Below are 22,471 nucleotides of genomic sequence, written 5' to 3' on the forward strand. Positions count from 1 at the left end.
CACAAAAACAGCCCTCCCTCTAACACAATCTCTCACACTCTCTCACTCAGAGACACACACACACACAAACACGAGCAGCAACACAGACAAATCTATTCCCAAACATGTCAATCGTGCTCAAATCATGCATGAAAACAGACACACGTGCACGCTCAGACACCCAAGCTGCTATAAATCTTGTATTTGACATGTCTCTTTCAATAGCTGAATAGCATCTCCTACAGGCAAAATATGAAACTGAAAAAGCTGCAGTCTCCAAGATAATCTTATAATTCATCTATATATGTCCTAATGATTGTGAAGGGGAAAAAAAGATTAACACAAAAAAGTAACATGACAATGTGAGACAAGCCAAAAACGAACCGCAAACTGCAAAAGTTCACTTTCTCTACTTGTTGACCTAAAGTCACCTTGTATTTAGGTGCACGCAGCTATAAAATGGCGGAGTGGGATACTGAATTACCAAGAATCACAAAAGACAAATAAAAAATGGTTTTAAGCACAGAGTGGAAACAAAGCATCTGACAAAAAGCTAAAAGTGTCAACTTACATCCTGGAAGAGCCGCCTGTCTTGCGCCAGACGTTTGGATGCGAGTGTTTTGGTGACGTGATAGAAGGTGAGCAGGGCTCTGTGCTGCTGCAGGCCATCCTGACCCTTCACTGACTCGAGGAGAATTGGTATGAGCTCTGGCCATTGCCTAGGGCAGTCCAGACGGGCCACCTTGGCTATCAGTACTGCGATCTGTGTCGCTATCTGTTGGAAAAACACAAGGGAAGGAAAAAACAAATTAACAGCAGAAACTCAGACACAGAAGGTGGTTACGCCACAGGAAACTTGATGGGTATTTTATGACACCCAGAACATACTGAATCGCTTAACAATATAGTTCAGTCTAAATATCTCGTTTGAAATGAGTAACATGGAAAAATAAGAGAAAATATTAAACAATCATGCACAATATAGCAGGGCTGGAAGTGCTGAGTTACATCTACTCTTGTTACTAGAACAGTTGTTTGTGTGCTTGTTTTTTAATGTAAATTTTTTTTGTTGCATTTCATGAAAAAAAAGAAAGCCACATGATGAAGATGTGATTATAAATTTGAGAAAACAACAAATATTTAGAGTCAAGGTCAACAAGGTGGCGGTTGTTTGTGGTGAACTGTTTTGCATGATATTGAGATCCTTTTCTCATATTTTGTCCGTCCAATTCATATCAATATCAGTCGACACAGTTAATTTGTAAATTATAGTAACAGGGGCTAATGTAATAACAGCAGTTTGAAGAATACTGCATGACATGTTTGATTTTACCTAATATTTTAAGTGATGGCAACTTCATCTTTAATTACCAAAGCCATTCATCAAACCAAATCTAGCCAACGTTTAAATGGAAATTACAAAGATTAATGGAGTGATAGCAACTTGAGCTCTTTTGGTCCAATTACCATGTCACTGTTGTACCCACAATGAGTTAGGTACAAGATAATGAGAATATATTTCACTGTCTAAGAATGCATGCTTTGATAAACACAACTAAGCCTGCTCAACACCTGTAGCCACCTAATTTAACTAAGTAATAAAAACCAGTGAGCATTTCAAGTATCAATAAGTCATTATGTTATCTACAAAAAACAGGCAAGTTCATAAAATTTGCTTCGATTATGACTTTTAAAGGGGCAGTAAGTGATTTTGGAGAAAGCTTGTTTCTCTCTTTGCTGTTGTGATTTCACTGCTCTGGCCGGGCCGCAAAACCCACGACCTCGGGTATAGGAGACCAGCAGCGCCACCCGGCAGCACGTCTCTTAAGGTGTCAACACGTGATGTTTACAAACTGCACTCAGAATCTGACTGTGACATAATATAGCTCTCTTAATGCCAGTGTTGTGCGAGCCATTTGTTTTGTTTTTGACTTAAAAAGCCAGCGCTGTGCCGAAAACTAAAAAAAGATTTTTACAAAACGTGTATTACTTTAGAATCGCTTACGACCCCTTTAACTGTCTACTGTCACCACACTGGAACGCACATGTGCACGTACATGCACAGCACCTTCTGGAGTTTTGATCCGACAAGGAGAGGGTCTCACTGGAGAGACATATGGTGTTTAAATGGCATTCTGCCATGTGGACCCTTTATCAGTCCTGATGTTGGAGGGCTGTCCCTCAGGGACATATAGGCTGCAGAAACCACAATGGATGGATGGACACCATTCAGGGCCACCCGTTACGAGTCCCCTCAGACAGATGTTTTATTCTCTGCACGAATCCTGAATTATTTGTTTGTTGCGGCTTTCTCCTGAGAGATATAAAATTCATGGCTTATAAAGAAAAGTTCTTGACCCTTGAATATAATCACCATTTGCACTCTGTGCTTTGAATGAACTTATCAAATCTTTTCATTTCATTGTATTACATTTCTTCGCTGAAGCTTTTTCTTTGTCGTATTTTAGGAAGCCATTTGAAACATACAACATATCTACTGTTGGTAAAAAAAAATAGCATACCTACATATTAAACACTGTCTGATTTTTAAATTTGGTGGCTGCTCCATTCATCTTACTTATTCTAGTCTGACAATAAGCCATTAATCAGTTAAATAATACATTTTACTCTTAAAAGCCTAAATAAAGTTATTTAGATTAAGTGAAAATGTCCAGTGAGCCATGAACCTTTTATGTGAAATATGAAATTGCTGATCTATATGAAGAGCACAGGAACTACTTAGTTCAATGCTTATGTGCCAGTACCACAGTATAAAATGCTGCTGGGACTGGCAAACAGGATGGAGTGTGGAGTTGCTATAAACTATTCATATGCGTGCATTGAAAATTCTCATCATTACATAAACACACGACTATGCTACACGTGATTGGGAATCTGACTGTGACATAATATAGCTCTCTTAATGCCAGTGTTGTGCACCAAGCCATTATTACTTTAATAATGGAAATGTTCCTTTCCCACAGGGACATACGGTAGCGCATTTATGGTCCGCAGCAATACATTCATTACCATAACTATTGTCTTCCTCTTGCACAGATGAGAGCAGTGATTTTTATTGCCTTTTAATCTTCGACAGATAAGAAGGAAAGCTGCTGTTTAACTTCCCTTTTTATCTGTGATCAGATTTGTTTGTTTGGATGCAACAGCTGTCCGATCTAACTTTTTTGCATTTTGGTGTGAACAGGTGGTTGCAAATATAATGTCAGAGTAGGAACCGCTGCCATTGTATTTCATACCACCTGCTTTCTCACCATTTCCTAAATGAGAACAACTGAGATTCTACGGGTTCACTCCTCTCACTTCATTCCTCGAATGCACAATGAGGCGACATTGGAAACAAAATCTGGTGAAAGCCTTTTTTCTGAGTCTATTTAAACAAACTGTAAAAATAAAAAGTTTTCAAATACAGTTAGAGCTATAGACATATCTGTGCAGGTTTATTTATAGTGGAGTACACCTGCATGCTTAAGCTGAATTACAACAATAATGTAGTACTTGACATTCTCTATACAAACAAACTTTGTATAGATTTTGATTTCAAGTATTCTTTCTACTTTTCAAGTAATCACAGGAGAATGTCAGCAAACAGCCGAGGGTTGAAACTTGATGAGTCATGTGAACATTATGTTGGTTATTGTTATGTTGTATGGCAGTGCAGTGCTGTCAGTTCACACTTACAACTATACAGTATTATCACACAAGGTGTCACAAGCTGTGCACATTGTGAAGCCCTTTGAGACCAATTGTGATTTATGATTTTGGGGGTATAATGATATTAGTATATATTAACATTATAATTAAATGACTTACAGTAAATATGGCTTTGACAGCAACGACTGAACAAGTAATATTCATTATGATGGATAAGCTATTTCAAGCTAATTTAAGCATGTCATCATACCATAATGCAATGATTAATCTACAATACGGCAGAAACATATATAACTACATGTATAATGAACTAAATCAGGCCATAAAGTGGTGTGATGCTTTCAGTCTATTAACTATTAAATAATATTGTTTTATACAAAGTAATTTAATCAGTTACTGATGCTCAAACATTTTTGCTTTTCATAGTACATCCAATTTTTTTATTTACCACTAACCTGATTGATGGGCTCATTGAAGTTTGTGATGAGACCAGCACGCAATGATGTCTTCTCTTCTTCTGATAATGCACTGTGAAAAAAAAAACATCAAAAATAAGTTCAGGGGAAGGTAAGTCTGTAGGAAAGAGGAGAGAGAAAGAAATAAGAAATGAACTTAATACAGACAACATAGAAACATAAAAAATATACATAGATCAATGAGTGTAGTTAAAAAGGGAGAATGCCCTTAAGTGACCATGTTTACCCACATTGATCTAATTTAACATCACATCATAGGAGCTAACACTCTTGGAAAGCACATTGTTTGCAACAGCTGTAACAGCTGAAAAGAGACAAATACTTTTAAAAAAAATAAACAATTAAGAACGTTACAGCTACAAACATAAGGATGCAATGGGATACATGCAGAATTTTCAATAAAAAAGTGGACCAACTTTCTTCCTGAAGGTGAGAGAGCAAACCACTAAGCCACCATGTCACTTTGTGACAACAAGGTGCCAACTGTCCCGGCATTGTTGAGCGCAGCTCTTATCCTAAGTGACTCATTATAATTTCATTTCAAATTCTAGGCATGCAAACCACAAATTTTATATGGTGATGATATGAATATGATATCAATCTGCCAAGTTGTTATGGGATCAACTAAATCCCTGCGTCACATTCTTCAGAACAGAACCTGCCAGCTGCCCGATTTAATCAGTAAGCTTTGGATAAACCCCTCTGCCCTTCTCTAACACGTGTTGTAATCTGCAACATGTGTTTTTCACAAAAAAGAGAAAGGTGTGTGTGCAAAATAGTGATGATACAAAGCATCACAAAATTTTATAATTTATACTGTCTCTTTTGACTGCTGCTGAAGCGAGGCATGGGTGAGTGTTTGATGTGAAGAGCAGTGAGGAATGAATCATGCTGTAACCTTGAGCACGGGGAGAGGAGATATGGGTGGGAAAACAAATTACTAAGAGTGAGAGTGTGAATTAGTGAAACAAAATTTACCACGTAAACCTATTTTTGTGAGTTTCGGAGTAAGATAATCCTCTAAGAAATATGGGGTGAAAGATTCAAAGATATATTAGCACTAGAATGGCACTCCATAGAGCGCCACGGCCACACAGTCCTAAATATGTCAGCATATATATTTTACATTCACAAGAAAGCCCAGAGTAAATCTTAAATTTTTGGTGAGCCGGTTTTTAGCTCAAAAATCTGTCTACTACGAGAGCAGCTAAAGGTGTTGACACCTCTTTCTTCTGCTTTTGGTGGGAGAGAGCAAGCTATTTGAAAACATCACCTCTGAGAAAATGGGAATATTTCTCCATTTTCAGATAGGATATAGATTAATTAATTAATATTATTATATATGAATATTCATATATCCTTGATTAATTGTGAATATATTTGGCAGATTAATATGATATTAATTGATCATGGTAATAATTACTAGTTGCAGCCTTAATTGCAATGCACTACTGGAAATCACAGTAATGACAGCAGAGAAATGCTATGTGATGTCGCCTGAGCTTTGCATAGTGATACCAAATGCATTGTGCCGTCCCACACAGTATCCAAGTCCTGGGGTTTTGGCAATGGTCCAAGGGCAATCACATAAATAGCCCAAGGACCAAAACCCCTTGCACAGCACTCTTGCAAATGAAGTTCACTTTACTGAACTACTGACGAGAGTAAAAATAACTTTGGTGAGAGGAGAAAACTTTAAAAAGAATATAAACAGCAAGAATCTGGAGAAATCAAAGTAAGGCCACAGAGTGCTGAGGCAGAACTGATTATCTCTGGCCAGCTAGTGTCCCGCAAATTTAAAAGCAAATGTTCAGTTCAAATCTTCCAAATGTCAGCTAGTCAGGTACCCAAAGGCAGACTGTAGGCTTTGAATACTCAAAGCCGATCTACACCACACAAAAGAGACACAAAAGAATAAACTAAGTATAAAATCAGAGAACAATGGTATGAATAATCGGGATGGACGGTTAAAAGGAGAAACAAGAGAGCTGTGGAAAGTGGTGGAGACAGAACTGCAAATGTAAGCTTTAACTGGTAGAAGAAAAGAAAGTGGAAAAATGAACAAAATGAGAACAGAGACAAAACAAAAAAAGAATGCAACTGACAAAATTAAATCTGTGACGAAAAAGGATCTGAAGAGAAAGACAAAGGCCCCGAAAACAGAGAGATTAAGACTGATGAACAGAGACCCAGTAAGAGTGGATGAGAGAATGAAGACGAGCGGGAGGAGATGGAGGAGGAAAAGGCTGACAAGAACAAGAGAGGCAAGCGGTCGGCACTTACTGAGGTGCTACTCTCCTCCAGTATCTGTCAATGCCATTTTTGAAGTACAGCACAGCCAGCCACCTAACGTTCACATCCAGCATGTGGTTATTGAAGATATTCTGTTGAAAAGAAATATACACAAACATACTGGTGAAAAGATTAAAGAAAAACAAACAAGATTAAGTGTTTGGCCACCATGTGCCACAGAACAGCTTCAAGTGCCTCAAGTGCTCGCTAAAACATTGGTCCAAAATCCCCCAAAAAATAGTTGTTCAACTGGGTTGAGATCTAGTGAGTACACATAGTATATGATTTATATAATTTTTCATACACATAAAATCATTTGGGGAACCCCTCGTGCCCTATGGATGGGGGGAATTGTCACCCTGGAAAAGATGTTGCCATAACCCTAAAAAAAACTGGCTCAGCACTTTCACAGTTTTCTCAATGTCATTCTACTATTCACTGCAAAGGCAGGAGCTCCATAAAGAGCTGCACAATAATATCAGAGACAGGAATCCTCGCTCACATATTTTTTAGATTTAGGAGACGTGGGAACTTGAGTCAAATGAAAAAGGGGTTTATTTTGCTTTAATACAGAAGTCCCACCCCGCTGGTGCATGAAGGGAATAAAATACCATCAGCAGAGATACAGAGTGTAACTATTTACTTGAATATGCCAATCTGTCCACTGGCAGTAAATGTTTATTAGATTAATGGAATTTAGCTGGTCTGGCTGCAATTTGATTTATTGATGCTATCCCTCCTGTTCCATCTCTGTGAGGCACAGAGACATAATTCTTCTAATTAAATTAAATTGCACATTTCTCACCTTGGGAGATAATGATATGCTTTGCAACACGGCGTCACTGGTGACTACACAAAAGAAACCCAACTTTGTCCTGAGCATTTTCTGAAATATCAAAGCACCTGTGACTCCAGAGACAAACCTCCCAACCCCACCAGAAACCCTCTGGAGGGGAAAAAAAGAAGAACTAAAAAGAATCAGGAGAACCCAATATGTAACATAAAGACTCAGAATTTGCTGGAAAACTTAATGCATTACAAATCAATACAAACGCAGCAATAATCTGCTTCCTGCAAAATACGCCACATTCATCAAGATCTACATTCATTAGAGGTTTAATAGTTTTCAGTACAGCAGACTTTTTCCAGGTATTTGCTATCAACCCTCACCAGAAGGACTGAGTAGAAGCCTGGCTGGGTCTCCCACTGTCGGAGCTGCTCCTCCGCAGGCTTCAGCACAGCTGTGTCCTGACTGGTGGCTTGAGTTAATGCCTGCAGCACCACTGAACTGGCACTGTCCATGTCCATGGCTGGATATATCTGCAAGGTGAATATGAGCGGGGAATGCATAGAGGGCGGAAAAAAACACAGGAAAGGGAGAATTTCATTGCTTTTGTTTTGAAAAGTTCAGTAAAAAACAAAATAAAAACTTTTAGAAGTAGTATCAGCTGAGGGATAATAAAACAACAGAACAAGGAATCTTCTTTTCTGCTTCCGTCTGGCTTTCCCTCTTTCTCCCCTATTTTATTATAGATCAAGAGAACACCAGCATCACCATCAACCATCATGAAAAAGACTCAAATCCATCTGAATAAAGAGAAGCACACCTGATGAAAACAATGCAAATCATCTCTGCCACTCACAGAGTTGTTTTAAGGCCCGATCATATTCAAGCACCCCAGCTTCACAAGTCCAAATGTGTTTTTCCGGCCCCGTCCACACCACAAGATATTTCGAAAACGACCCCCCCCCCCATTTTCCTCAGCAGGGGGGTCTGAAACTTCTCCGTAATGAAATGTTAAGCAAGGCTGCCATCTACAGCCCAGAAACAAATATTCAGCACCACGATCCACTGAGTGTTTCTGTAACCGCATGAGAATAATTCTAAAGCAGCAGTACTTTGGACACGCCTGATGTCACATAACAAAGTTTGTAAGAAAGTTTCTTTTCATAAACACTCAATGAATTATTAATTCAGTACTAAAACTACAAGGAAGACTTCGAAGGTTTCTCTGTTTTATGGTGCGATTGTAGAAAGTAGCACCAGTATACTCATGAGATGAATTAAGGGAATTTAAGTTTTTGAGAGCCAACTCTTGCGGTGTGAAAATCTCCACAGGGATTAATTTCCATGTATATATCATGAAAGATTTTTTAAAGACAAAAACCTGCTTTGTGTTCCTTTTTCATTAAGCAATTTATTTTTTTTATCACATTGACAAGTATTAGGTCTCTACCTAGTAGGAGCCATGTAACAGCACATATTCTGGAGATGAGCTTGAGATGCCCCCATTCTAAGATGAGCACGTAAGCAGTCAATGCCACAAGCAGTAAGTTAGTCAGAAACAAAGGGTTGTACTTTAGGTGATTAAGGTGAGTTATCTTTAATTAAAAATACCAGACAGCTCACATCTTTGAGCTGTCTGATATTTTTAGACACTCAAGATGAACAAAGTGGTGGAATCAACTTTGCAGTGTCAATCACTACTATGTTGCACATTGATACAGTAGCTAAGTTTGAAGGAAGGGACTCATTTAAAGCTGAGAAGGCAGCTAAAAGACCATCAAAGCCATAATTTAGGTTGCTCGGGCTCTGTATTGGCAGTGTCAGGAACATGCAGTGAACTGCCACAGTCTGCCCAGAGTTCTTGTGCATAATGGTACTGTCACTTTTAAAGCTGTGTCGAAACATCTCTGACGTCTCTGACTGGTGAGGGAGGATACCGATTCTTGAACAACATCCACGCAGAGTAAAAATAGGAATCTACCAATAGTGTCGCCTCTCCTGCTGTCCAGGTGATCCGTAACACCGCAGGCCTCTTTCGCTGCAGACACTCTGACCAGTCATTGTAGGAGAAGCAACACGTGTTTCTAACGATATGAACAATGGCTCCATTCCAGTAAAGTGAGTGACAGTGTGACAATGAGCCGGCACGCACAATCCCAGGACCCTGACAACAGCAGCCACACGCAACTCGGCTATTTACTGATTTCAATATTTGCAACTGTATTTTTTTTTCTACTATGACACAAAAAAAATGTCCTCTGTCAAAGAAAGGCTTACTGTCTGTTTGACGGTGTATGGACTTGTGTAACATTCAAGTGCAACATGTCCCATCCTTCTTTCATTGACGAGGTGAGAAATTCATAGATTTAAATCACAAGGTGAAACGTGCTATTCCTGTCGGTCTGCTTTGATGGTCTGCAGAGCAAATGCACAAGCCGGTGAACAGGTAGCATGCTAACATCCGGGGTAGCGGACTCTTGAGTAGTGTTGTAACTTAGCTACGCGAGAAACCTGTCAAATCAACGCGTCGCGTCTTCGTGTTGCGCAGATGCCAAAGACTGAGTGCACAGGTGAGCTGGTGGTCAAACACTGAGTGCACAGGTGAGCTGGTGGTCAAAGACTGAGTTCACAGGTGAGCTGGTGGTCAAAGACTGAGTTCTCAGGTGAGCTGGTGGTCAAAGACTGAGTGCACAGGTGAGCTGGTGGTCAAAGACTGAGTGCACAGGTGAGCTGGTGGTTAAACACTGAGTGAACAGGTGAGCTGGTGGTCAAAGACTGAGTGCACAAGTGAGCTGGTGGTCAAAGACTGAGTTCACAGGTGAGCTGGTGGTTAAACACTGAGTGAACAGGTGAGCTGGTGGTCAAAGACTGAGTGCACAGGTGAGCTGGTGGTCAAAGACTGAGTTCACAGGTTAGCTGGTGGTCAAAGACTGAGTTCACAGGTGAGCTGGTGGTCAAAGACTGAGTGCACAGGTGAGCTGGTGGTCAAAGACTGAGTGCACAGGTGAGCTGGAGGTCAAAGACTGAGTGCACAGGTGAGCTGGTAGTCAAAGACTGAGTGCACAGGTGAGCTGGTGGTCAAAGACTGAGTGCACAGGTGAGCTGGTGGTCAAAGACTGAGTGCACAGGTGAGCTGGTGGTCAAAGACTGAGTGCACAGGTGAGCTGGAGGTCAAAGACTGAGTGCACAGGTGAGCTGGTAGTCAAAGACTGAGTGCACAGGTGAGCTGGTGGTCAAAGACTGAGTGCACAGGTGAGCTGGTGGTCAAAGACTGAGTGCACAGGTGAGCTGGTGGCAGCATCGCTGTGTTGACAAATGGACGCCAGACGCCGTTGGCGTAAGCTATGCTAACTGAAACGTGATGAACCGACGCGTCTCTAAACAGACTTCACTGAAGTTACCTTCTGCCTGGACCTGCGACGTCACACAGCTGGGCGCGTCATTGGACTTCTAACACAGCAAGGGCACGTTGTTGTTTTAATGATAACGTTCACGCCGTGACATAACCGCACGCGCTATGGGGAGTTTCTATGAATTGTGTTTGTTTGTTTTTGGGGGGGGGGGGGGTTGAAGCACACAGAACCAAAACAAACTGAGTCGCGAGGTGTCCGAGTGAGGCGGCGACAGCACAGTTACATTCGAACTGTTTCACGTCACAATTGAGTTTCGTACGCGCCTACATGTTCTCGCCGTGCTGGTTCACTGACCCTCGCTACGCGTCAGTTGTGTCAAATAGGACAAGCGCCCATTCACAAATAGAAACGGGAGACAGATTCCCCCGAATCATGCATACCCAAGACCCCATAGCTAACTTTGGGCTAGCTAGCAAGCTAAACTTATTTAACGCGACACCAAGGGGGCCGACAACGTCCGTGATGTCGAATATGGCATTCCTCTAATAATTGAGCAAAGGTTTAATATGCAACGGTACTCACCTTAAACAATGACACAAGAGCAGAAGAATCTATGCTTGTAACAGTGGCTGCTAAAGCTCTGCCAGAGATGAGAGGTGGTGGTAGCACACGCTCATGGGAATGGCGCGCGCAAGACTTGAGGCGCATAGTGATGACGTATACGGCGTGGCCGGCAGCAGATGAGATTCGGGAATGGTTTTGTGTCGGTGAAGTTTTTTTCAAACCAAGAATTTCTTTGGTATTTATGATCCCGACAAATTGTTTGTGTTACCTGTTATCATACCTTACGAAGGATGTCGATGTAACTTGCACTATTTTTGGAGTCAAAGTGTGTGGCAAGGCATTTGTCGATTTGTTTTGGACTATATCTATTGTTATGATATGATGATGATGGTGGTATGTGCTTTGTTTCTCTCCTTTTCAGGAGATCTGCACTGCAAATATGACAAATCATATTCCTAAAAGTGAATAAAAGAAACCAACTATTCAACCAAGTGACAGTGACTAACGATTTTCAAAACATTATTTCCAATGAAGCCCGTTGGCAGATTTGTAGTTGGCAAAATTTCAGTGTGCACTAAACATAATCATGTTTTTTGTGTCTTTGGACTCATTCATTGATACTGACAAGTGTGTGTGTGTGTGTGTGTGTGTGTGTGTGTGTGTGTTTGAAAGTCAGAGGTAGAGTGAGAGTCTTCTGTTCTGAGAATGGGAGTGTCCTCTGGCAGGGTTATTCCCTCTTTCTGTCATTCCTTACTTTTAGAGAACCACTGGACCCAAAACCGTCTCCCGGAGCAGACACAAACAAGGAGAGGTTTAAAGCTGAAGTTTATTAGTAACAGACATCATGGATTTAATCAAACAGTTTTTTATTTCTCTTGGTACTGCAGTTGTTGTCTACTATGGAGTGAAACTGCTGCTTTTCAGTAGGATGCTTTTTCCGAAACAGTGGTTTCCAATGTCAAAGACATTCTTCACCTCAATGGGAGAGTGGGCAGGTAAGCGTGTGTGTGTGTGTGTGTGTGTGTGTGTGTGTGTGTGTGTGTGTGTGTGAAATGCAAATACTTCACGAGATTGGATAAATATCAGGATAAACTGAGATGGTAGTCACATTCATAACACAAGTTTTAATACTTTTTGTGCTAAAACACAATTTTTGTGTTTTTATATGTAACTATTATGATCAAATGTGTACATAAATATGTTTGAAAGTAAGAATATGCCTGTGCATGAGAAATACAGGCGTTTACTTGAGTGAGGTAAGTGCTGACAGAAGGACATTCATTTCTAGACTTGTTCATAGTTGCACAAGATCACACTTGTTTGATATAATAACAAAAAAACAGGCCAGACCTGATTGGATCTCAGGCTACAAGAGTTAACTTTTTCATTATGTCATTGTATCATGTTTGTTTTCTGTCCGGTCAGCTCTTTATCTGCTTGCTCATCGGTTGGAATAAACTATTTTATGTAGAAAACAGTAGCTTTATCCCTCCCCCTCTATGTCTCATCACGTGTGGTGCAACTCTTGGAATCCTGCTCATCAAGTTCTGGGCATGCCAACAGTAGCGTCTCGAATTCTAAGCTGCAAGTACTTTGCAAGTATAACTCCTCTTGTTTGTAAATGTGCTGTAAAAAAAAATATTGGTGATGCATATCATGTGCATGCACTTTATATAATAATAATAATAATAAATTTGATTAATAGAGCGCTTTTCATTGCATATACCCCAATCAGACAATGCAAACTTTTATTATTGTGTAATAATGCCATTTCATAATGATGTCATATAATGACACTGATTGGTTACTCTAAATAAACTGTAGATTGTGTCTCTGATGTTATTAGTTGCGTTTGTGACTTCTGGTGACATTATGATGACGTCATTCCTACTGTATGTCCATGTTGTTTTGTTTTTTGATTCATATAAGCTTTAGGTTGTGTGTGTATAGTCTTGTAGGAAAGAGAAACACTTTTTTAATGATGACGAGGAACCATTTTCTGATCAATATAAGCTTTGAGATGGTCTTTCTACTCCTATTATTTGCAGAGATATCTTGGAAAATGTTTTTCACTCACCCACAGTCACAGGATATACTGTAGCAGACAGAACAAAATCTACAAAATGCTCGTTGATGTTGTGTTTATGATAATCTCATTTGTGACAAAAAAAAGAAAACTTTGAGTACGACACAAATGGCTGTATCAACTGTCTTGTCTCCCTGCAACATTTCACAATGCAGGATGATAACATGGTGCCGGGACTCTAACTTGTAACCTTCCTATAAACAGGAGGACAGTCTCATTGCATTTTATCCTAAACACAACAGAGGGCACACAGTCAGCTCTGGCCCAGTAATTACGCCGAAACATTCCTCTGCTGTTCCCAGAGCAGTCTCACTTACAAGTTTTCCTCTGGCATCTTCTGAAGAGGTTATTCAGTCTCCCACAGTGCTAAAAGAAGCCTCATGAAAAAACACAGAATACTGGGTTCAATCTTTCCTTTCTTCCCAAAAGCCCATTTTCATTCTATTCCAGCACAGGAAAAACTGCCATCAGAACAGTATGTTCCGGGCTCTGTGAACCCCGCCCCTCTGCATTCATTTCTCTACCGGCAATTGCAAAACACATTTGCGTTCGTTTTTGTCTCCTTCAGACTCTAGTTTTTTCAATTTCAAGTGGCCTGAGATGTATTGCACAGTACGACGGTCCACCAAGGACAACATACATGTGAAGAGAATGTTTACAGTTTGTTGTGAGTTTGTCAGCAGCTGTGGTTGAATGGTATGTGCATTTGAGCACAGTGAATGGGTACTGACATCTATTTATTAATGGTAGACCTGCTTGTCCATAGGGTTTGATCGCTACATACGAGTAGTGATAGTGTCGTTCAATAATGATACTTTGAATGATGTTATCTGTAAGGTTTTGCTTCAGAGGCTCACAGTACAGTGTAGTAACTGTAAGCATGAAAAAGGTTGTTCTAGCACAAGGTGCATGCTGGACAATTATGAAAGTGAGAAACAAATTAGGGACCTCTTGGCTCACGACGTCAACAAATGCCTTTTTTTCTGATTCCCTTGCTGCCCTCAGAGTAGAATCTCTAAAATGTTTTTATAGAAGATCATGATGTATTGTCAAAGACGTTGGGCTTATGTAACTTTGTCCTATTGACTTAAAGAAGGAATCTGGATCATTGTATCCCTATGTCTCCCTTTTTTGAAGACATGCCTCCAGGGGTCATTTAAGCTCACAGAACTCATTTGCATAGAGGAAAATGGACGAGTCATGTCTGAGACCTTTTTGAAAATGGTCTGAGAGAAGGATTTAGCCTAATTGCCCATTTAATTCACCCTGGCACTAAGACTGAACAAACCCAATATTATGTAATCCAATGTTATACAACCATTTGAGATTGTATTTTCTGTTATACTTGCTGTGAAACAATCTTCTACAAGAGCATTTAGACAACTACAGGTTATTCTAACTTGATAAGATCATCAGTGTTATATTATGCAATTTGTTATGATTATTGGTAACATGGCATCATTTTAGTGGTAACTGGTAGCCACTGAAGACCATCACTGGAACTGATTTCCCTTATGTCGTGGATCATTGGCATGGCTGAAGTCTCTCTGGAGGTTGGCGAGAAGAGAGTGGCGGCTCCCACCGGAACATTCGGGCTGTTGCAGGCCACAGTAAAGGCCGACCACTGGATTGCAGGCTGTGTGTCAGCAGAGGCTACTGGCTGCAGACTGGAGATCAGGATCTGACTGGGGATTAGGAGCTGCTGTCAGCTGCACTGCGAACTGGGATTCAGGAACAGAAGTTGGCTGGGCTGCAGACAGGGAGTCGGGAACTGTCTTCGGGAACAGAGGAGACGATCCCCCAATGCTGGAGCAGAGTAGATATTGGCTGGGCCTGGCTACTAAGGCTGTGTGGTGCTGGGCAGCTTGCAAACCTGGGACTGAGGCTTGGGTCGGCTGCTGCAAACCTGTCGCTGAGGCTTGTAACATAGAGGAAGGCAGGTTCAGTGCTGTGCGGATGTCAAAATCCAGAGTCAAATTTAAGGAGAAGAAATATTGTGCATCAATTATTATCAGTGCTGCAGCGCGTATGTGCAGCTGCTTTGCAAGGTTCCGTGTGTAGACTTTAGTGGCAGCTAATGGTGTAGTCGCAACTCACAACCAACTATCCCTCGCCTCACCCTCCCAAGTGTGTCAAAGCTACAATGGCTTTCATGTAACTTAGAATACCAAAGGGCGTCTCTGAGAGCCAGTGTTTTTGTGTTTCTGCTCTGGGTTGCTCTGGAAACATGGTGGTGCGACATGGTGGACTCTGTGGAGAAGCCCGCCTCCTGATGTAGATATAGAGGCATCATTTAGGGTTTCAGGTGATAATACACTAATGGCAACATAATTATGATTATTATATTTTATAGTACATCTCCCTGAATCCAACACAATGACTGGACCTTTAAAACTAATCTAACTGAAATTCATCCGTAACTTGCAGAGTCAGGATTTCCATTACTCTGGACAATCAAAAGAATATGATGAAGAAATTCATCTCATTCACTGCCATTGTATAGGGCTGAGGGCACAAATTGTCAATCAGTCCATGCATGCTTTGCCAGCCTTGACACATGGAGGAGCACCGCTGTAGCATTTTTATTAACAACCAAGATATCTGCTCCTGATGTGGAGAGGTCTGTTGAACCTGCTGTTGGGAAATGAGAAACAAACAACTTAGTACAGTGCTTTCAGATATTTTTCTGATTGTTTGTGCCAACATCACACATTTTGTTGCTCTGATTGGTTGAAGGTCTATCCAATTACATCCAATGTGGGCATTTTGGTTGGTTACTATTGATAATACCCCTTTGAAAAAAAGAAAAAAGAAGAGCTGTCAAGTACCCAGACCTATTCCTAAATGTAAATTGGTCTGGCGGAGCCAGATTCGGCTCAGGAAATGGTTTTGATGGACTTTTTGTTTGTCATTTTAGAGTTGTCAAATCTCATGAGACGTTACATTGAGGAAAAGGGGAGAGAGCAGTGTGCCAGGGCTAATCATCGCTAATCACGTTTCAGTGTTTCAGAGAAAAATAATGAAATACACCTTGGGGAAATTGATTCTCAGAGTGAAAACAAAGGAATGCAGACACAGTTGAGCTTTCAGTTTTTTATTCAACTGAACACATGGAATTGGGCTAAACTGCTGCTTGCATCTGTTTCAAGCAGTCTCATTCTGTCATTCCCTTAATGACATCATTTTAAACCAATGCATCCCGTCTCATTCAATGTCCCCTCGGCGTCACTCCAGCTACATTGCGGTCCTGCACCAGGCCCAGTTAGATAAAGACGCCTGTCACTTCACGTCTGAAAACGCTGACAGAAGAAGAGCCCGTGATCTTTGGGACCAGGGTCGGTAGGAGGCGGGAGAGTAGTGAGCACTCAGACACAAGCCGTTCCTGTTTGTTCTCGGCAAACTCTTTATCAGAAGTGGGGAACATGCTGTTTTAGTACAGACTGTCAGAACAGGCTGTGTTGGGTATCATGTTTACACAAACACAGCCATCGTCCTCTGTGAGGCAGCAGAGGAAGAGCAGTTAAGTTGTGCAGCTCTGGTTCACAGTGCCCCCAGTGTTTAGCATACGAACCACAGGGGAATGTGACGACTGATGGAAATCATTTATAACACTAATCCCTGCATCCCTGTTTCAGTGGTGACTGGTGCCTCAGAGGGCATAGGAAGAGCATATGCATTTGCAGTAAGTGATTTTTTTAAATTTTATTTACCCTAACACTCAAACATACACTCTGTATGTAAGACAAAGTATCTCCCACTGTTCACCACTGCACAACTGCTTCCCTCAGCTGGCGGAGCAAGGAATGAGTGTGGTTATCATGAGTAGAACCAAAGAAACATTGGACCAGGTGGCCAAGGAAATAGGTAAAAACTTGCTCTATGTATTTACCTGTTATCAAGTGTTGGATCAGATATACATTACGTGCAGTGCATTAAATTGTCATTCTTCGTAGGTGATAAAACAGGGCAGAGGGTGAAAGTGGCAGTAGCAGACTTCACAAAGGAAGATGTCTTCGGCGAAATAGAGGGCCAACTTCAGGACCTCAACGTCGGGGTTTTAGGTTGGACATTCTTTTCCGTTCTTCCAAGCAATGTTTGAAATACTAATTGCGTCCACACAAGCACACAGTAGGACAGAAAACAGTCATCACAAATTGTATGCGTCTCTTTTCCCCCCCCTACCTCAGTCAATAATGTAGGCATGCTGCCCAGCTACTTCCCTGGCAGATTCCTCGAGAGTGCAGAGCTGGATCAGGTCAGTGCTGCCTCTGCAGTTATACTTTATGGTTCCCCCCGGATTCTTGAAAACAACAACATGAGTTAGGCTACTCATTAAACTGTGTTGTGTGTATCACTGTGCTGTAACACATGCATGGAATGCAGTTCTTCCAACTGAAATATGTCTTTCTGACAATTTTAAGTATTTCAATGCAGCATTGTTTACGTCCGTGTTCATCTGGCAGCATTCGTCCCTCTCTCTGCTGGTGCTCTGCTGCATATTTCTGCCACCTGCATTAGTGGAATAGTGTGAAACCAGTGACAGGACTGTATATCATCCACATGCATCCACATCCTCGTGCACATGCACAAGATAAACACGTAGGGCCACCTACAGGTCTTAAACTCCCCAAGCAATTTTTAACCGCGTTACTTCCAGTTGCATCACATTTTCCATCACCTATAAATAACTTAAAGCGAGTGTGTACTATTTAGAAGAACGTATACACAGAAATTGAATATATTGTCCATAACTATGTGTTCATATATGTATAATCACCTGCAACAAAGAACCAATGTTTTGTTCGTCAGCTTTGAATGAGTTGAATATAGTTACATTAGGGGGACCCGACTTCCGTGGAAATCGCCATGCTTGATTACGTTTGCACAAAACGATCCAGAATACGACGCATTCGCGTTGAATTTCCAGCGCTGCCGGAAACCGGAAATGGAATCAGTGGTGCACCACCAAAAATTAGCTCAGGTGGTTGCGGTAGCAACTTTACCACCAGAAGCCGCCAGGGAAGTACAAAAATGACACACTGGGGCTTTAAAGTGGCAATAAGTTTCACATCAGATCCCTTCACCCAAGACAATTACACTTTGTACGTCCTGTCCGTTGACTATCAGTATAAAGACCCATGTGTATCTGTGCTTTTAGACAATTACAAAGGTGATAAACTGCAATGTGAAGACTATGGCCAAGGTAAGAGAACGTATTTTTGATTCAGGTCCCAATTTCTAAGCAATTCTTGTACAGTACATCAAAAAAAAAAAAAATCCTAACGACAGTATTAAAAAACAAAACTGTCTTGAATTTACACATCTTTATTATCAATGTTTCAGTCCTCGGACATCCAACAGGCCAGACGATTGTTTGTATAGTTTGCCGAAGGTCTGAGGGCTAAAACCTTGTTAGTAAAGCGTGTGCTGCTGCGGTGTATATTCCTCCCAAACGAAGGAACTCTGACCAACCTCTGAACATATTGTCTTTTTTTCTCCAGATGTGCAAAATATTCCTTCCAGGCATGGCAAACAGGTTTCCTGCCCATGTTTTCTTCATTACATGTAATGTGTAATACGACAAAAACACAACGCACTGATTCACATTAAGTTTCAATTGGCTCAACTCGTGTCTGCCTCCACAGAGGGAAAGGAGTGATCGTGAACATTTCGTCTGGCATTGCCTGTATTCCATTTCCCATGTACACCCTATACGCTGCGTCCAAGGTAAGTGCGGCGGCGTCTGCACACCTCTAATCTCACTAGGATCATGTTGTGGGATCACTCATGCTCCAATTCATGTTCCTGCAGGTGTTTGTGGAAAGATTTTCTCAAGGTCTTCAAGCTGAATACAAAGATAAAGGGATTATTATACAGGTACTTTGATTCTTAAAGTCCAAAACACTGACAACTTCCTGAGCTTTGAGGAAAACTGCCAGTGACTTTCCTACTTCAAATCGTGAAACACAACTTCCTCTGTTTTTCTCTGCTCTTCTTGTTTCCTCAGACAGTGGCTCCATTCGGGGTCTCCACTCGAATGGCTGCATACCAACAAACCAACATAGTGACATCTTCACCAGAGGACTTTGTGAAAAGCTCCCTGCAGTACCTCCGAGCCGGAGACAAAACACACGGCAGTGTCTGTCACACAGTCATGGTAAGACAGTCATGTCAAATATCGCCAAGTTACATGGCAGGAGACTGATCCATCCTCGTGATTGTGTGTGTGTGTGTGTGTGTGTGTGTGTGTGTGTGCAGGGCTGGTTACTGCAGTCTATTCCTCTCCAGGTTATCTATGCAGAATCTGTGTTAAGCAGCCTCCAAGACTATATCAAGAAGAAAACCGGGTACGAGGCATCCATCCCTGAATCAAGTCCAACTTTCAAAATACAGTTAAATGAACAGGAAGAGTAATTTACACTCATTTGGCTCAAATACTTGTGCAGTAAATACAATTATAATTATGGAACAGGTCTTCAGAAAGCTATATTTTCTGTTTCTCATGAATGGTCTAACTTGTTTACGTATTAATAATGGGCATTGTAGCAGTGTAGTAGTCCTTGTGTGGTTTTAACATTATGGGTAAACCAGCCTCAGGAAAGCACCTTATATTTTTGATTATTAATGTTAGTAGGGTTTGATACCAGCGGCTTGTTTTGTTGGTGAAATTAACTGTATTTGCAATTCAGCAGCATGATGCCCCCAAAGAAGCACACTTTCATAACTCTGTGGCAGTGACACGCAAATGTCCCTGAAATGTATTTTTTGGATCTTATTTACTTCGTCATTTGGTCAATCTATCTGCCCCATTTTATTTGAAGAGTTGATATGAGTCTTTCAAAGGTGAAATGAAAACCGTGTGTGTGTGTGTGTGTGTGTGTGTGTGTGTGTGTGTGTGTGTGTGCGCGTGCGCGTGCGCGCACACTGTTCCCCATAGTCATAAATCTTACGGAATAAGAATATTGGTGATAATGAGTCTGGCGCCTGAAAGGAGCTGTCCAATTCTGTTATTCACACACACAGACACACACACACACACACACATGCACACACACACACACACCTGTTACTGTCATTAGCATCCTCCTTCCCGCTCTGACATGGAGGAAACATTCGATCAGATGAGTACACCAGGCGACTTAGCCATGGTGTCAGTCACAGTTCTGATTTCCAGAAAAAACGGTTGATGGTGGAAGTGAATTGATGCGCCTCCGTACTTGGCGCCTGAGAAATGGGAATACCCCCGGAGACCTGCGTTGGACATCCTGCTGCGTTTGACATCCTGCTGCTTACAGGAGGATGTACGGTGTTTAAAGCAAAGGTTCCCATATCTGTGCACGCACATATGCAGAAGCAGACACACAGAGCTATTTGAATTAGTATGTGCTACCGAGATGTTTGACTGAAAAGAGCCACTAATCACGGGTTGACCAGGCTGTTTAGACAGCTGTGATGAACGATCCTCCCCATGAGAGATAGTGCAGGCAGTAGGAAAAGGGTGTGTGTGTGTGTTTGAGAGAGAGAGAGAGAGAGAGAGGAGGTCAGGGTGACCCTGAGCTCAGATGATTCATGCCTGGCCTGACTGTTTGAACAAGGCAATGGATATGTCATAATCACACATGAATAAAAGTCTAAGCTCATTTGATGATTAATGAGACAGTTACAGAACATTGGCCACAATCCAAACAACAAAACCAGCTAAAAGTCTATTGGTCTGCAAATTATTAGTGGCCCATAGTGATAAAAGGAAAATGCAATCATGTATGCTTTTTGTTTATCTGGAATTCTGAACCATAATATTTAATAAGATAATTTACTTCCTTAGGCAGGGTTAATAATATTTGTTAGTCTTTTTAATCTGTTGTATGTTTTTTTTGTCTGTTTTCCTCTCAATATTAATATTTATGTGAACAGTACATTTCTGAATGCACTCCTATACATAGATTGGTTTGAAATATGGGTTTATATAAATATATATATGTGTGTGTAAGTATTTGGAAACTTTGAGATCTTAACTTCAATTTTATATAAAAATAGTCCCGTTGAACAGTATTTGGCTGCACAGCATGAATTTGTACTCATTGTCCCACATCAGCGAGATAGTGGGGTTGAAGCAAACACGTTTCTGAAACATCAACCCATCCATCATCAGCTATGATAAATTATTATTATTCATCCTTGAATCATAATATGACCTTGGGCGTTTTCATTGGAAGCATAAACATCGTATCAGTGTGATTATGAACTGATCAGATAAAAGCACAAATAAACAAACTGGTGACAAATACACTTTTTTTTAAATCTGAAAAAGTACATTTTATCTGACACCCTCCCCTTATTATATTCTAAATGTGTCCCTGGAATAAACTAAACTGAAAATTTGATGCTTGAGCCATCAGTCCTAATGCCATACATAATATCTGGGGCAAAAGATGCAGCAACTTGGTCTCCAGAGTCCATTAGGATGTTATGTATAAAATGTGGTATTTTTAAGCCAAGCCAAGTCAGTTATATTGATTTCTGGTGACTGTGTAACATTTTCTATCTGTATGTTTCTGTGAGTTACATTTATAAAAAAAATAAATGCATTGATATCACCTTGAATCGCAGAATTTCTCTGACAAGCTTTCTTTACAAAACATACAACATTTTTCATCCGGAGAGCCTACACATCTCATGCATTATAAAATCTAAAGCAAGGTTTGTGAGGATTAAAACCGTGTCCATGGTGAATCTCAATATGGCCACTAGAGGGCACAAAAGGTTCACACTGCTTTCTGCCTCCTGTCATTACATTATTGCAGGACACACACACACACACACACACACACACACACACACACACACACACACACACACACACACACACACACACACACACACACACACACACACACACACACACACACACACACACACACACACACACACAGAACATGTCAGTAGAAATACTACCACACAAAGGTACTCTTTTTAAAGGAATGTTTTAGAAAAAAATAATCAGTGTAGAACAAAATTCAAAATTGAGTCACAGATCATCAAAGGGCCTTCATGTCAAAAAGTTTTTTTTTTTTATACATATTAACATCTGTGATTACGTTGCGCTCCAACACGCAGGGGGGTTTCCAGGAGGTGTGTGATCTGTGTATTCCTTCACCTGCAGCTCAAATGAAAAGTTGTTTACCTTGATTGCTCAAGAGCTGGGACTTTCCTCACCCGAGGTGCTCTGCAATTTACCGTTTTCAAAGTCCCCCGAACATCA

The 22,471-nt window shown here is 41.0% G+C and overlaps 2 protein-coding genes across 6 annotated transcripts in view; one reads left to right on the top strand and one right to left on the bottom strand.

The window, feature by feature from the left end:
• Positions 1–11,479, bottom strand: part of ipo11 (importin 11) — an 89,636-nt gene extending 78,157 nt beyond the window's left edge. The window contains exons 1-5 of one of the 4 annotated variants that reach the window (XM_035638798.2): positions 11,142–11,472; positions 7,590–7,739; positions 6,411–6,511; positions 4,107–4,179; positions 551–754 (exon numbers count right to left, since the gene is read on the bottom strand). In XM_035638798.2, the coding sequence (XP_035494691.1) occupies positions 551–754; positions 4,107–4,179; positions 6,411–6,511; positions 7,590–7,739; positions 11,142–11,267 (654 nt within the window). In that variant the 5' untranslated portion in view covers positions 11,268–11,472. Of the gene's footprint in view, positions 1–550; positions 755–4,106; positions 4,180–6,410; positions 6,512–7,589; positions 7,740–9,483; positions 10,552–11,141 lie in introns of those variants that run through there. The other 3 variants (XM_047328943.1, XM_047328942.1, XM_047328944.1) reach the window with 3 other exon arrangements.
• A 379-nt stretch (positions 11,480–11,858) lies between these two features.
• hsd17b3 (hydroxysteroid (17-beta) dehydrogenase 3) lies at positions 11,859–22,097 on the top strand. 2 transcript variants are annotated; one of them, XM_035638799.2, is made up of 11 exons: positions 11,859–12,118; positions 16,845–16,891; positions 16,998–17,073; positions 17,163–17,270; positions 17,397–17,464; positions 18,368–18,412; positions 18,711–18,745; positions 18,855–18,936; positions 19,021–19,086; positions 19,217–19,366; positions 19,468–22,097. In XM_035638799.2, exons 1-11 carry the CDS (start codon positions 11,968–11,970, stop codon positions 19,621–19,623), a joined length of 984 nt encoding a protein of 327 aa, XP_035494692.1. In that variant the 5' UTR covers positions 11,859–11,967; the 3' UTR covers positions 19,624–22,097. The 2 variants fall into 2 exon arrangements, with proteins under 2 accessions (XP_035494692.1, XP_035494693.2); XM_035638800.2 differs by lacking the exons at positions 11,859–12,118; positions 16,845–16,891; positions 16,998–17,073; positions 17,163–17,270; positions 17,397–17,464 and having other exon boundaries at positions 17,537–18,412; positions 18,711–18,774.
• The last annotated feature ends 374 nt before the right edge of the window (positions 22,098–22,471 follow it).

Source organism: Scophthalmus maximus, chromosome 19 (assembly GCF_022379125.1).
Source record: "Scophthalmus maximus strain ysfricsl-2021 chromosome 19, ASM2237912v1, whole genome shotgun sequence".
Lineage (NCBI taxonomy): Eukaryota > Metazoa > Chordata > Actinopteri > Pleuronectiformes > Scophthalmidae > Scophthalmus > Scophthalmus maximus.

Coding starts and splice junctions, on each gene's coding strand:
- hsd17b3 (XM_035638799.2), top strand. CDS start 11,968: ATGGATTTAATCAAACAGTTTTTTATTTCTCTTGGTACTGCAGTTGTT. Junction 16,892..16,997: donor GAAGAGCATATGCATTTGCA/GTAAGTGATTTT, acceptor TGCTTCCCTCAG/CTGGCGGAGCAAGGAATGAG. Junction 18,413..18,710: donor ATGTGAAGACTATGGCCAAG/GTAAGAGAACGT, acceptor TTTTTTCTCCAG/ATGTGCAAAATATTCCTTCC.